This window comes from Epargyreus clarus, unplaced genomic scaffold (assembly GCF_041222505.1).
Source record: "Epargyreus clarus isolate Ecla_fem2 unplaced genomic scaffold, WU_Ecla_fem_2.2 ptg000014l, whole genome shotgun sequence".
Taxonomy (NCBI): domain Eukaryota; kingdom Metazoa; phylum Arthropoda; class Insecta; order Lepidoptera; family Hesperiidae; genus Epargyreus; species Epargyreus clarus.
Genome location: NW_027332222.1, coordinates 3,128,350 through 3,144,809, shown reverse-complemented (window position 1 = coordinate 3,144,809; position 16,460 = coordinate 3,128,350). Strand labels below are relative to the sequence as shown.

Here is a 16,460-nt window from a genome sequence, read left to right as displayed (position 1 = left end):
TTATTATTCATCTCTTTTACGAGCAATTCTTAATTAATGTCTGTTATTCTTAGGTGCTTCTAGTCATAAGTAAATTATAATGTGTAAGTATTTATAATTAATTAATATGATATTGTTAAATTACCTTTAATATTAAATCTACAATGTTGACCATAATGAGAGATCTCTGTCGCTGCCGCCGTGAGTATCTTTGGTACGACAGCTCCACGGATTCATCCTGAAACGAAGTTTTTATATTCTTATACAAATAATCTACTTACTAATCAAAAAAATCAAGTGTCTATCTATCACGGTTCAAGTGATCTGGACAGTCAGCGGTGTCTTAGTAATAGAGTTCCGTTCTCACCCTTTGGGAACCCTAAAGATATAATACATAGCTTAGCCGCAAATTAACCAAGGGTAAAATGCATTATTTAAGATGAATATAACTCTTTAGCTTGTCGGAAAGAGAATAGAAACAGTTCGATTTGCATTTACTATTTACGGTGTTTTAAGGAATCCGAACAATAGTCCCAATAAGGTAATTTGTTGTAAATGCGTTACTCACCTTAAAACTATTAGTAATGGAGGGCCAGTATATTCCCTTGTAGTACCGTCCAGTTCTTAAAATCCTTTCCGTTTCAACTGTTATAAATAAAAATAATTATATAGGTATAGAAACGTATATATTGGTGTTTTATTTATTTAACATTATGAACTAAATTCACTGGTTTCCCGGTCTGTTTGTATTCACGGATATCATGTATTTCCCCATGTCAATTGGTGCAACATATTGGTCTATCTTTGTGATTTTTTTATCTTTCTTTATCATTTAACAAATGTTACAAAAAGTACAATAAAATAGCATGAGACATTCAATAGGCAATTCATTAATTCTAATTAACTGTTTACGATAATTTTAATGAGGGTTACCTGGGTCAGTTTCAGTTCGAAAGGGATCAATGCTGTTGCGCGCACTGTTGGTAGAGCCGTCATCGTCGCTCGCACGGACCTGAAAACGTACATAATATATTTATGCCAAGTACGTATATAATAAATATCCATGCACTAACCTATAATGCATAATCCCTAGTCGCACATATTTAATCTGACTAGAACAAAGAACATTTTAAATATAGCTATATATCGGTGCCCTAAATATTCAATGACCACCTACATGTACAATATGTAAATATAAAATATTACACGTATTAGAAATAAGGTGTTTTTAGTATTAGGATTAAGGTGATTAATTCTGCCTAATACGATTCATGTCTGGCGATAGATTATAGTTGTCCTATTGTTTCATCCTATAAAGAAGCAGTCTCGTTATATGATAATAATAAATAATTGTACAGTCAAAAACACGAATATAATCTACGATTTCTTTTGCTGTAATCTATATTTTAGCTTAGCCTGAGGCTGGATATTTGCATTTCTGTTTGTGAAGTTGCTTAATATTTTAAGAGTAATTTGTTTACATAATTTTTATTTATCGAATTGTGAAAAAAAAACTTCTATCTCGTAGGCCTCTCGGTGTGAATTGGCTTTTTGGATTTATACGAATCTTCTAAATATTATTTGTAAATTACATATGGCCTTTAAATAAGATAAATTATAATTACAAGATAATTAAATAAGATAAACTTGTGTATAAGTAGTAAGACTGCTATTCTAACAGTTAATGAGTATTAATTTGACAATTTGTAACAGCACAATACTCCTTTATATTACTGCTTTAACATTCCATTTCCACACTAAAATATGGCGCCACAGGCACTGGTAACTTTTAAAGAATATTAATTTTATATACCGATCAAAGGTATTGCCACTGTTGATGGCTAATATAGTCGCCTCATACTAAGTCGACATGTATACCCTTCCACTGAACCGCAAGAACTCCTGCGTCGCTAGAAATAGGTTAGGCGGTGGTAGCTTCCCGTTGGAACCACCAGCATTCTAGTATAAGCCGCGCCAAACTGCTAGTCCGCTCTGAAGTTGTTGCGAGCAGTTGCAGTCATACAATTTGTTATGGCGACACTATTCATTTCTATATTCAGAGCGGACTAGCAGTTTTACGCGGACTATACCTTTTACATAGCACTCCCTATTCTATATAACGTGCAGAGTTTACACATTCATACGCACGTAAAATATACTACTAGGGGTTGATTTACTTATATTATGTACACATTTTGATTGTGCCTTAAATTATATGTTTGGGGATTCTAAAGACATTTCGGGGAGATAACATTTAATGATTGGATATCAGCACCACGATTGACATTAACTATATTTCGGTGAAATTGGCTATTAATTACGCTCGTCAATCGGGCCTCTAATCAAACACGTGTGGTTTATATCGAAGATTTATTAATTGGCTTCCAGTTGGCAAATCCCTAGACTAACTTTATACTTATCCAGTTTGCCCTTGAGATATGTTTAGGCCAGGTATTTAATGTTACGAAGTTATTAATTGCGCGTGGATGTAAATCCATAACATCCTCAAATTTTACAATTGAGGTAGGTAATCCATTTTCATTAGGTGTCTTTAAGCGCAAGATTGAAGAAAATGGTTTTTATTAGTACCGAAATAAGTAAGAGCAGTAGGTGTTTTTCAAATAAGACTTGATTATTTTCATAGGCTCGCAGGATTCTTTCTAGATTATTATTAGCTACGGAAAATTCTGCTAAAAAGCGGTTCTTATAAAGAACGTCAAAAATATGATGAAATTTGTGATCCAATTTCTCGATACTGTAATATAAGATGTACCTCCAACCTTCTTAGAGGACTCTTATTATGGTCACTACTCAAATTAGCAAAGCCTAACGCTATGATCGGAAATAATAATAAGGATGTGATGTTAATTTGCGTTACACTTTAAAATATCTTTAAGCTTTTACATATTCTTCAATTATAGATAAAAAATCGTTTAATCTACCTGATCATCGGGAACGGAGCAACTGGCGCCGTCCCCTGGAAGCCGTTCTCCCTCAGGACTAGGAGCCCCGTCTCCTTCGCCTTCCCGGACCACCTCGCAGCAGCCCTAGGAAGCATAGTGTAAAACTTTAAAATTACTGGTAAGTAATTCTCATCTTATATTTCATGTTATTGAGGCCCAGCCCACCTGAGTTAATAAAGAAATCACAACAAAACTTAAGCGCAGTGATAGCCTAGTGGTTAAGAAACTCGGCCTCTCGATCGAGGGGTCCGAGGTTCAATTCTGAGAGGAGACCCGTGCCCAGCAGTGGGACAGCAATGGGTTGTTGTTGATGATGATGATGATGAACTAAACATAAAAAAAAAAATTTCGTCGTTTTACGTAATACATAAACATTGCCTTAGCAAATGTGAAAAATCCAACATTGGTTACATCCGTAATTCAGAGTTTATAATACCTACGTACTGTACGTTTAGGTCGTTATGCCCGTATTTGTGTAGGTCTCCTGTAGGAATACCTAATTACGTTTGCTTCTTCGTGTTTGTAAATTCCGCGTGTATAGAGGGAAGTGTGTACTTATGTATATTCGTACACAAAGGACTTACAATTCCCGTGTATCTGACCTGTTTAATACAAGATTTTAAGTAAAAAAATTCAAGACAACTATAAGTTTTTTGAATTAAGTGGGCGTTATAAGTTATTTGCCACTTGCTTTAACAATAAAGAAAAACACATTGAAAGAAAGTAAAAACTTTATTACATTTAATACATTGACAAAGTAGTTAAGTCTGGAAGCTCTGAAAAATTGATAATAATTTGAAAATATTTTATTGACAAACTTATGTGAACACATAAAATATATTTTCAATATCATTTCAATTCGCAAAACGATAGCAATAAAGCTATGATCGTAAAGCATCGATCAAGTTCAGAGAGGCGTTTACGAAAATAAACGTTGAGGTTATGGTCATTTTATGATATGAAGTTAGAATACTTATAGTTTTGAAGAAGTAATAAGTAGAAGATAAGTTAGCAATCTATAGATATCATTCAATACACCCGGATTACTTTCGTGAGGATTAAATTAATGTCTTTGAACCTTCCAAAAATCTAACGTATTTTATGATATGTATAAAGTAAGACATGGAGATAGTACGTGTCATTTAAACATATAGCACTAAAATCCTTACTAATATTATAAATCCGAAAGTAACTCTGTCTGTCTGTCTGTCTGTCTGGTTGTCTTTTCTTCACGCCTAAACCACTGAACCGATTTTAATGAAATTTTGTACAAAGATAGTCTGAGACCCGAGAACGGACATAGGATAGTTTTTATCCCGGAAATCCCACGGGAACTAGGGTTGGCGATCTAAGATCGATTAATCGGAGAATCGATATTTTGGACCAAAAAGACGATTATTTTAATCGATATCCTTACTAATATTATAAATGCGAAAGTAACTCTGTCTGTCTGGTTGTCTCTTCTTCACGCCTAAACCACTGAACCGATTTTAATGAAATTCTGTACAAAGATAGTCTGAGACCCTAGAATGGACATAGGATAGTTTTTATCCCAGATAGCGATCTTAGATCAGAAAATCGATCTTTTTGACCAAAAAAAGTCGATTTTTTTTAATCGGGCTCCAGTAATGGATCCTACCTACGTTTGTGGGTCTTTTGGCATACTCTAAATAACCATGAGTTTAAAAATTTAAATTGTTGCAATCGGAGACGGTTGCAACATTATATTTGTTTATATAGATTTATTGGGATTATATTAGGGGTGGCGATTCTTTCCGAAAAAGATCGATTTTTGAATCGATTCGAATCGAAGTGCAATAAATCGATTCACAAAAAAATCGAGGCCCTAAGAATCGATTCTATTTTCGATCTTTTTCGAGGATAGCGAAAAAAAAAGGTTATCAGGATCAAACAAATTATGTCAGCAAATCCATCAGCAAATCCTTACTTCCTTACTAATCCTTACTAATATTATAAATGTGGAAGTAACTCTGTCTGTCTGTCTCTTCTTCATGGCTAAACCACTGAACCGATTTGAATGGAATTTTGTAGAAAGATAGTCTGAGACCCGAGAAAGGACATGGGATAGTTTTTATCCCGGAAATCCCACGGGAACTACGGATGGGATGGCGATCTGAGATCGATTAATCGGAGAATCGATGTTTTGAACCAAAAAATCGATTATTTTAATCGATCTTCAGTAATGGATCGATTCAGTGAATCGATCTTTCAACCCAGAAGATCGAAATTCGATTTTTTCATAATTTACCTACAGTTACTTTACTTATCCATGTTAGTCGATCATCTATCTATTTATTTATATAAAAATGAATATTTGTCTATATACATTTTATAAAATCGGAAACTATGCATTTGATCAAGTGATGATCTTTTGCAAAGTTGTTGTCCAAGAGCCCACGAAGGTTTAGGAGTTGGTAAGACCGACAGATGGCACCACTGTCATTCTAATGAGGGTACAAATTTTCTGTTTTATGTATGTCATATTATACCTTTAAAATGCGGGCGAAGCCGCGGGCACCACTAGTTAAAAATATTTTAGATACTGATTTTAGCCAAACAAAATTGTGCTTTCCCACTTTCCATGTTTTGTCGTAGAGTGCGATCGCTATCGTTGAGCAAACGCATTAGTATCGTTATCTGTGGCCGCTTAGCGCCCCCGTCAACAGATAACTTAGCGTGTCACTTGTTTTCGGCGGGAAATCACTGGCCTTTCATAAATAACATATAATTGCGTGGCGTTGCGTGGGTATACTTTGATAACTTGTTTTACAATTTTGTAAGTATTTTCTGCAACTCAAGATACATTTAAAGTAAAGCGAGAAATCAAACTAAGTACAAAACGTTAAATTGATTGATATTTTTTATTTTCCATTCCACACAGATAGCATTCTAAAATTACGTTGCATTTTTTTAAACATAATGGTTAAAACTAATTTCATTTGGTTACAGTGGCTAATAACAATATTATATTTATACTCGGGACGTCGAAAGATAATTAACAAGATGATATTTTCAGGATGGGCTGATCCATCGCAACATGTTTGAAGCACGTACAGATCAAGTTCTTATGTTATACTTTATCAAAAACGTGCTTCCACACAACGCCGCCTTTGTACCTATAATTATGCTGAACTTTTTAATATTCGTCATCAACCCATTTCTCTCCTATTGCTGGGGACGGCTCTCCTCTCTCCTCCTCCTCAGAGTGAAAGGGGTTAGGGCATGTCCACCGAGTTGACCAAGTGTAAGTAGGTTTCCTCACAATGTTTGCTTACATCATTACAGCAGGTGATATTTATTCATTTTCTTTCTTTATACGCACATAAGTCTACAAAATTAAAGGTCTATGTGTTTGATTTCGAACTCTTGATTTTAAGGCCTAGTTTCAAAATTTTAAATAAAATTAAAAAACATAAATCTTGAATTACAGTTTCACAAATTAAGATTTAGCTTTACCTTGACATCCGAGAAACAACATTGCTTCCTGTGACTATTGCAAGCCAAATGAAACCACTTATGGACTAACAATTCTATAATATTGTTTGTTACAAAATAGTGCTACAATACCACTATTCACGCCTCTTCTCATGACAACACGAATTGCTTTGGGAGAGTAACTTTGATATTTTGTTACATGATAGTTGACGAAGTATTAGTAGGTCGTGACTTACTTAATTAAGTACTTGTATCGTAATAAACAGTGTGGAGTGTGTTAACGCTCGAGGCATCCTGAGTAAGTTAATAAAACTGAAAATAAAGTCTATGGGCGACGCTATCGCTGCATCAATATTATCAATTATACGATAGTAAGCATGCACTTTTTATGCATATGCATAGCATATTTTAGGTATATAATTAAGAAAAAGGTATGTAGTTTAATCATAGAGTTTAATAAGAAAAGGTAGAAATAAATCTTTTATTTTTTGAATTTGATAAGGTAGAAATAGGGCAGAGAAACTTCTTATCATAAGCACTTCGCGGAAGACAAAGCTTAAAAAGTCCTCGAATGAGCAGATAACACTTCCCTCACTACGAAGTTTAATATCTGGGTGTCTGCGGAACGAGTTACAAAGTGTTCGCTTTTATTATACTGGGAATAAGTTACATACTCGGATAAAAAATAATAGACTGCGCTTTTGAAACTAATTATTGTAGTATACCAAATATCAAAGGAGTAGTAAACACGAAATACGCATTCTTACAGTGAAATTCAGTAGGTACAGAATTTCCGATGACTCGTTACTTCATTACTTAAATGCGCGGCAAAATAAATAGGTACCTTCATGTATCACGAGATTGTAAATTCATTCACAGAGCATAAGCTGTGTTGTAATGTAATGGTCCTCGGGGTCCCAATGTTTTTTTTTGTTCTGAGGTTACATATACCTCGCGCTGACTCGACTTGTTCTTGTGATATTAATTCTGTTCTATCAAGATGAAGCGTAAGGCTTATATTACACAAACAACAACGGACTGTTCGAAATAACTTAATTTTCTTCTCTTTGAGCCTTGTAATGCTCGTGTTACTATCGCGTATGATTATCTTTATAGAAATGGTAGTTACATAAAGTATGGATATAGGTGTATTTGTGTAGTAAGAGAGAGTCACTAATACGATTATATCAAACATTCTGATTTAATTCTTCATGGTAGGAACTTTGGCGGACTTCTGGTTAGACTTGTATCTTATCCTGAAGTAGATCACAGATATCCATGGCTGTAGCCACTAACTGGTGGATTGCATGTTTCTTTTCTACTTGAATCTTATAATGAATATACACGAGTTCATAGATGACACCGCTTACAAAATACTTTCCTTATATTTGCAGTATATCTGAGGTTGACTCAAATGATTTTCTAGCATTAACTCTATTGTCATGTAAAAGGGTCATCTATTTTCCTTGTCTTGCTTGCTTGAAATTTTATGTTTATGAAGCTGAATGATGTCACTTGGGAAATCCTTCTCGGCTGGGGTATTGCCATATTACGAAATTTGAATAAGAAATTGTTTGCATAATAATTTGTGATATTGATTTTAGAATGAGGTACTACGTATTTTACGTACGTATAGAAACGGATAAACAGATGGCGTAATTAACTTTTGTCAGTGAAATACTCAGTTACCTTGTAGGTAAGAAAACCTCAATGTTCCAAGATTCAGAAGCATTAGTAAAAACTGATGCTAAAACATGTACCTATCTAGTGTAATGTAGTGTTTTCCTAAATGTCTATTCGTATCATAACTAAACACGAAGGCGACGACAAGATTTCAGCAAGATGCAGTGTTGCAATTTCTTACCCACAAAACAGCTACAAATATTTAATTTTGCGATAGAGTGACCGGCTCATGCGTGGTATCCCTTGTTGCTCTGTGGTGGTGTTGCGATATGGCCAATATTGCCCTGCTTTTAATTTGAATACCAAAATGTGAGCCGTGTGAATAAAACTATGCATTATCATACAAAACCCCCGCCCACGCAGTTGCATTGCGTGGCGATGTTGTGGTTTAGATGTGATTAGGTTCTTAACATGATTTCAATATTTAATTTTTCTGACTTAAATATACTATTATGTAGAAGTTGATGGAAGGTTCCTGTTAATTAAACAATTTTGTTAATGAAAAGACGCAGAGACGACATCACGAAGACAAGGGAATAAAACGTAACGCTAAGCCTTACTAAGGCCAAAGGATAAAGAATCTTCGTATAGGTGGTTTTTAAAAAGTTTTATCTCGGATTTATGTTTACGACGTTTGCTTTTACTATGTAGTAACATGTTGTGGTAACAAGTTCTGATTATGTCGTCTCATACTTAAACTAAGGCAGGCATAATCTAGAGGTTTAAAACCAGCCTCTCAATCGAGGGATCCGAGATTAGAAGGCCCAGCACGACAGCTAATTTTTCAAAGTACCTAATGTGGATATAAGAAAAAATAGAAAATTGCTCAAGACGATCGTTTGGTACTTCAATTTCATAAAATGGTTAAAATCGGTGATAATCTATGTAGGTGGTAAGTGGTGGTAAGATCAAATAGTCATATCTTTTATTAAATTTAAACACGCAAAGATTCTTAAAGTAAAATAAAAGAAACAAATGGGAATAGTGAACTAGAACGTAAATAAAGGGTCGTTACAAGCTTAGGTTCATAAACCGCTGTAATCTCAGGGGACCCTCGCTAAGATAAAAGGCATAAAAAGTTCTGAGATGAGTTAAGAATCTCTTAGTTCACTAAGAACTTTAATATCCCGGGATCGTAGTGAGTTTAACATAATTCGCTTCTTTAGCATAACATGTATCTAAGGGCCCTTTCATACTAGCTGCTCTTGGTTTTTTGCTTTTGGATTCAGCGGCTGATCTGAAGTTAAATGCAGCGATGAAACGCTATAACTGACACGCATTTGTACAACAAAGTTTGAACGCACGCTGCAGCTGTAAAAAGCAAAAAAAACGATGCAATAGTAACCCCTCTTATGCAATAGCGGCTAACCGCGCAGCTAGCATCCTTTCATTTTTTAATTTAAATATTGGTTTGGTCGCAACTGAAAAAGCAATTGGTCGCAACCGAAAAAGCATATAGTCGCGAGATTAGCCGCCTTCTCGGTTAACCGCTATTGCGCAAGAAGGGTTAGCAGTCACATAAAAGCACGTTTTCTTTACCAACCAATCGCAGCAATTTACTAAAACGTGATGCAACATTGAAGCAATCGCCAAAATGCGTCTCGTCAATGTTACAAGTAGCTAGTATGATAGGGCCGTAAAATCACGCGCTGATGTAATTAGGTAATCTCGTACATGATTTTCTTTTGTGTACTGTCAAAGGACCACCCTGTAGTCTAAGATACAAAGAATTCTGAATTGACTAATTGAATAACTGTCTTTACTTTGTTAATTTGTGATAAGGACTTTCGTAGTTGGACTGCGGCGGCACTCATATTTGTCTTATGAGACTCCTGATAATGAAATAAGTTAAGGTAAGAAACGTTCTTTATTTCCTTACTGAAATCAATAAAGTTATGACACAAATCTTATTATTTCATAAGCTTCAATTTCTACGTCTTACTTCTATTGCAATATTGCGACATTTGTAATCTAATTTGCTTGTTTGAAATCTCACAATATCTAATATTCCTTATTTAATCAAATTGTTTGTAGACTGAAATAACAAACGCCACAAAACAAGATATTGCAATAATCTTTCTTCGTGCTCATTGATAGTAAAAATATTATGTTGCTCCGTGCTTTACATATTTTTGCGACTTTGAAAAAGCATAAAGGACATTTCACGAGTGATAATTAAGTTATACCTTGAAGTGAATTATATTTGATAGTAGATAGTGTTGTATGACTAAGAATAGTATGTACTACTTCCTGTCTTTGCCTACGTATGTCTCCTAATTATATTATTATACGAGGCAACTACGGTATTACCTATGACACAGAGATAGGTAGCAACATCTTTCTGCAGATATTCATTCACCGCAGTCTATAACAGGTACATTACCTATTGCAAAACTTTGTGTTTCCATATTCAGCAATAGATTTATAAACCGACTAATCTATTTATCAAATATATTTCATATAAAATATAGCCTATGTTACTCGTGGATAATGTAGCTTTCGAATGGTGAAAGAATTTTTAAAATCGGTCCAGTAGTTTTTGAGCCTATTCATTACAATCAAACAAACAAACAAACAAGTTTTCCTCTTTATATTATTAGTATAGATAAATGGATATGTGTAGGTATCTAATGTAAATGTACATTTGAATAATCAGGTGGTAAGTTCGTAGAATCGTACCGCATTAGAAGTTGAAATCAATACTTATAGGTATATCTTTAGACGTCGGTAAATGGTGTAATAATAGTTTTTTTTCATATAGTGAAATTAGTATCAGCGATTACTTTTTAAAAAAAATATGACGAAGTTACATGAAAAGGGCGGAGGGCTACGGAGTAAGTAATGTCGTCTCGTCAAAGCCAGGCGCTAAATTGGTTACGACTGTAAGCGGCTCATTTGAACTTTCAGCTGATAAAGTCCCGTTATTTGCATAAACAGATTGAAATGTTTGTGAATATCCGCGAAAAATGTAGAGGCCTGAGTTTTTGCGTTTGAAATCTTAAAAAGTTACGTAACTTGAGGAATCAGATTGGCTCGTATCAAATATTTAGTTGTGAAAACAATTTATTTATAAGTAAAAAATAGCATTTTGTATTTTTCATTGAGTTCACAAAAAGCTGCCTCCCATTTATGCGTCTTTCCGCGTAAAACTGTTAGTCCGCTCTGAATATAGAAATGAATCGCGTCGCCATAGGAAATTATATGACTATCTGCTCGCAACAACTTCATAGCGGACTAGCAGTTTAGCGCGGACTATACCATTATTGGGGACTGGTTCGTACCACACGGTTCCTTTGCAAACAGGTATATTTCAATTTTCAAGTCAATCGTGATGATTGCGTTCTATCGTGTCACCTATAACTAAAGCCATGCACACATTCAAACTACGTTAACTTTAAATTGGTTCAAAGTGCTCAAACTATGAAGTTCTTGAGCTCCGAGTAAATAACGTGAAGTTGAAGGACTGTGTTAAATGACTTCAGAACGTGTGTATTAATTACGATAGTCATAAAATGGTTCTGCCTGATAAAAGCTGATATTGAAATGGCGATGGATATGTGCCATGGTGCGCTGTTAATAGTTAACTTTAGTATTTTTAACAACTTTTATTATGGAAAAAGAAAACGAACATGCAGTTTACCTGATGGTAAGTGGCCAAAACGTCGCTTCCCTTGGGTACTATGTTGGAAAACATCAAAAGAGTGTTTCTCACTTACCGCATCCTCCAAACCAGACAAGCAGCTCCTAACACTGCTGTTATTAGACGGAAATAGATGTGGCAGTGGTGCGCACTGCGGCGGAGTTGAACCAGGAAAGATTCTACCACTTTCTAGTGTTTATGACAACAAAACAAAAGTACACAAACAGTACTAAATGCCTGACCGGGAATTGAAGCCGGATCCTTCTTTGTTTCAGGCCAGGAGTATGACTGGATCGTTTAGAAGAGCGAAACAAAAGCATATTTGCGGTCAAACTGAACATATACAAATATAAAATATCTGAATCATATGAGTGCATTCTCCTTATTGTTAACTAAATTTGGTAATGCACGTATACAGCATGTTATGAGAGCGTCGACTTCGTACCGTGTGCCCTAATAACTAATTAATTGTACCGAAAACACTCAAACTTGTTAGTGGAAGCGAGCGTGTATTCAATGAAGTAAATGATGTTTTAGCTGATGCGTCGCGCTAATTGCCTCGGCAAGTGTTTGTCAACTAACTTCAAGATATATGCGACTCGCAAAACAAATACAGAACTAGTCCAATGTCTTTAGGCTAGGAACGATTAAGTCAGAACAATTGACTTACTAACTTCGGCAAACGGCGGTTCTGTGCGCATAAAGATGCAAAAAAGTGTAATAGGGCGGAAAAACATAGGCATGTATTACATCGAATCGTGCAACTGTGCAATACAAATAATTTGTTAAATAGGTTCGCGAAATTTCGTTCTCCGCTAAAAATATGCGTAACAACGCGCAACTTCGTACTACGTTAAAAATATGTGTTACATCGGTATACGCAACATATTCCCGCCATAAAAACCACTCTTCTCGAATGCAAAAGAAGTGTAACTTCAAAGAGTGGTATAGTATGGACCAAAATATATCGGTTTCATGTTATAAAATGGAAGCGCTTAAATAGAAAATAAACAAAGAACATAAAATTTAATCAAATTGTTTCAAATTAAGTTTATTTACCTACCAGCAAATGTTTTGCATCACAAATAACCGCTTTGCGTGCCGAAAAAATATTGACAATAAATCTACTAAATTCGTTTCAAATTATGGTGTAATTGTAAGTATCCAATAAACAATTACATTTACTTATTTTCATTTACAATCTAGAATCTGGGTTAATCTCAATAAAACAACACCAGCCTGGGATAAAGTGCTGAAACTAAGAAACATCGGAAAGGCGTGAGCCGCCGAAGTAAATAACGTTGGTTAGGCGAAGCGCTGCGCTAAATGACTCTGTTGACGCTTCACTTCAACTTGGTCTACAAACGAAATCGAGAAATCTCATTAAGAAGGAGCTTTAAGGAGGAATACATTGACGCGAATTGATTCTAGAGGCTAACTAGCCTCGCAAAGTGCTGTTTTAAAAACCAATAAAAGCATATTGGATTGGAAACTCACCTTACTCGAAATGAAGTGCATGAATCTGCATGAATTAATAAAGTTGTCACTCTTTAGCAATCTTTATGAAATTTTTGAACTACGAGTACCAAAATTCTAAATTTGTCGATTTTTACCTGCCCACAAAATTTTTCACGAATTGTGGCAGGCAAAATACGGACTACAGTCATTGATTATCTCATTTCAATGTATTAAAATTAGTTTGTGATTAAAATAGATAATTATAAGTTTTTAACGTGTATAGTTAGGTATCATGGTTTTTAAACTATTCCTTAATAGTTATAGAACATCTGTTGTAGATTAAAAGTGAAAGTTACATACATAGGGTGTTACTTTCGCATTTTTAATTATGATGACACTGTTTTTCTCAAGGATCATAAAAAAAATTAAATGTTTCGTATGTAAATATGCGTATGTAGAATGGCTTAATCCAATAAATAAAAATGTTTTCTAAAATCGTTCTAAAACCACATGTCTCAGTCATACGAGTATATTACAGAGAGCGATCGAAAGACAAACGGTAATCCTGCCAGTTTAGATCGCAATCTTTATTAGACTAAGTTATATAGACTTTTCTCGAGCGCTTGGCGGTCACCTTTAACCGTGTAAACAATGGTAACGACTGAAGTTTGTGGCGAGACGCTTCTACGAACTGCGGTGTCGCTTGGACACATAAATATGAAATCAAACTCGTCTTCAAGGTCTTGAAGTCATGTAATAATATAGTCACATAAACGGTACAGAGTAACGATATAACAATTATACGTAAGTAAGTTCACACTAGTGATTAGAAGTATTATAACTACACAAGTATCTCCGTTATTCGACTGCTCTTGCTGAAGTCTCCGACCAGAATGTCGCTCTCTGTTAATTCGAGCGCCGCCAAGGTGTCGTCCCCACTTCACCTACCCGCATCTGTTTTTAAACTGTTAGTATCAAATGAGTCACTTATTACTTTAATGTAACGTTATAAAAATGTGATATCGTTAATATCCAAGCTTCTTATTAACGACGATAACATTCGGCCGTCCTGCTCACACGTTCGTCCTCGATCGTGTATGGTCTGATGCAAGAGCTGCAAAAGAAAACCAGTTGTTTAATACCTAAGTCCAGAAGAGTTACACATTTTCTTGTAATACCGACTCGCACGTAAGAGGCCCGAACTGTTTATCAAAAACATGGCTTTAGCTATACGCATTTTCTTGCAATACCGACTCGCATGTAAAAGGCCCGAACTGTTGATCCGAACCAAGGCTTAAACTAGGTGATGTTCATATAGAATCACACTAGTTGTGTATTACCTAGGTTATAAATCTGCCCCAACAGTGTTCACCACGGATTTCTGTTGCAGGCATAGTTCATAAGGACTCTTTACATAAATGTCATATGCGCGACTGGTATTGAAGCGAATGCATTAGACCATTGTTAAATAATAAAAAACACGGTTATAACTAGGCGATGTTCATATAGGATCACTCTAGTCATGTATCACCGCAGTTTTTATACCTTGTTTACGATAACATTCGGCCAGTGCTCAACTCAAATTTACTCCAAAAATGCAATATTCACTTAGTGACTTCAAGGTACTCGATGCCTTGGGTCAAACCAACCATATGCATCACCAAGAGACATCCGCGAACATCACACTGCTCGAGGCATCTGCACTAATCCATCTTAACTCCAGATAAATAAAAATCAAACCATAAAGTTTCCTACACCTACAGTAATGACAACATCTAGCTGCCCACTTTATTTATGCCTGGATTCTAAGTCCAATAGTTAAATCTCCAAAAACTATTGATTCGATAAATTTACGCATCAGAATAACGACGTTTATCTTATTAGTGCATTTCGGAATGCTCAACAACCTGTTCAATAACTGTTATACTGATAGATAGATAGATCTATAGTTGGCCACTAAATGAATCTGTGCGACTCAAAATACTATTATAACATTATTTTATTACTACTTAGTACTTCTTTTAATTATTACAATGTTATTTTATACAAATAGTTGCCTTTCCAACGTACGTCTTTTATCAACTGATGAAGCAGTATCAAAATAATAATATATCGTGAATATTTGAAATGAATGATATCAAAGTTAAAGACTAAATAACGGTAAACAAACCATGAATTTCACACAATAAGTACAACACGTAATAAGTTGTATGAACCCAATTTTTTACGTTATTTATCACAAATTCACATTATTTCTTTCAAAGTAGGGCCACATAACCCACTTTTGAAAGTCCGAAAGAAATTTCATTACATTAAATTGAATTTATATTCAGTTATAATAATACATACTATTGCATGAATTTCAAAATTTAATTAATAAAGCGAAGGACCCATGCGTTCACGTCAGCGACATACTTGTCAATTGTGTAATAAGCTTAACTTTTTTTTTTTTTTTTTTTCACCAAAAGTTTTAAATCAAGATTCCCATAAGGAAGATTTGCTAGACTTTACGCAAAACGTCGTTTTTTAAAAAAAAATCAAATAATGTTATGGAAAGAATAAATACATTAAAATGTTCCGTTAATCTAAACGGAGTTTAAACAGACCTTGTCTTACATTGAGTTCCTCGGAAGCGGATTTTTTTTTTTCGTAGGTAGTTATCAAACGGATAGTTTCCGATAGATTGAATACATACTCGTAAACTACCTACCAAGAAAAATGACTTCAGAAACCGGCCATTATTTAACTATACTTATTTGTGTCTACAACTGATAAAAGATTTTTTTTAAACACGCTTTTATTTTTGCCACGCTTTTATTAACTTGACCTGTATGTATGTAACGGAATATTTGAATTCGATTTTTACCTACTTTGAACGGTCAGATTTATTTAAAAATTTTGAAATACTTTGACATGACATGATTTTAATAATCTTGTCCAATTCTAATTTTGTCTCATCACGATCGTCAGATTTAAAACTATAACTGTTTTACATAACATGTGGCTCCTTATCAATCACAACCTAAAATTTCTATGACCTGTAAAAGGTCTATTAAAGTTGATCATGATTTTATACCAGCCAGCCAAACAAACAGTTAGTCAAACTATCTTATGATACACCTTATTACCGAACAATTCATATTCATTATATATATTTCAAACGCCTCGGCTTCACCTGACTTTTATATAGTTTGTAATAAAAAATATATTAGTGCGTAATATCTGTATAGATTATATTAATATAATATGTATCATTTACAACCAACACTCAAGAAGACGCT

The 16,460-nt window shown here is 34.6% G+C and overlaps 1 protein-coding gene across 1 annotated transcript in view; it reads right to left on the bottom strand.

Moving 5' to 3' along the window:
* The window catches only part of LOC140747205 (adenylyl cyclase 78C), a 97,786-nt gene that overhangs the window by 14,450 nt on the left and 66,876 nt on the right, over positions 1-16,460 (bottom strand). The window contains exons 4-7 of the mRNA XM_073079491.1: positions 2,922-3,026; positions 913-991; positions 548-624; positions 125-217 (exon numbers count right to left, since the gene is read on the bottom strand). Of these exons, the coding sequence (XP_072935592.1) occupies positions 125-217; positions 548-624; positions 913-991; positions 2,922-3,026 (354 nt within the window). The remainder of the gene's footprint in view (positions 1-124; positions 218-547; positions 625-912; positions 992-2,921; positions 3,027-16,460) is intronic.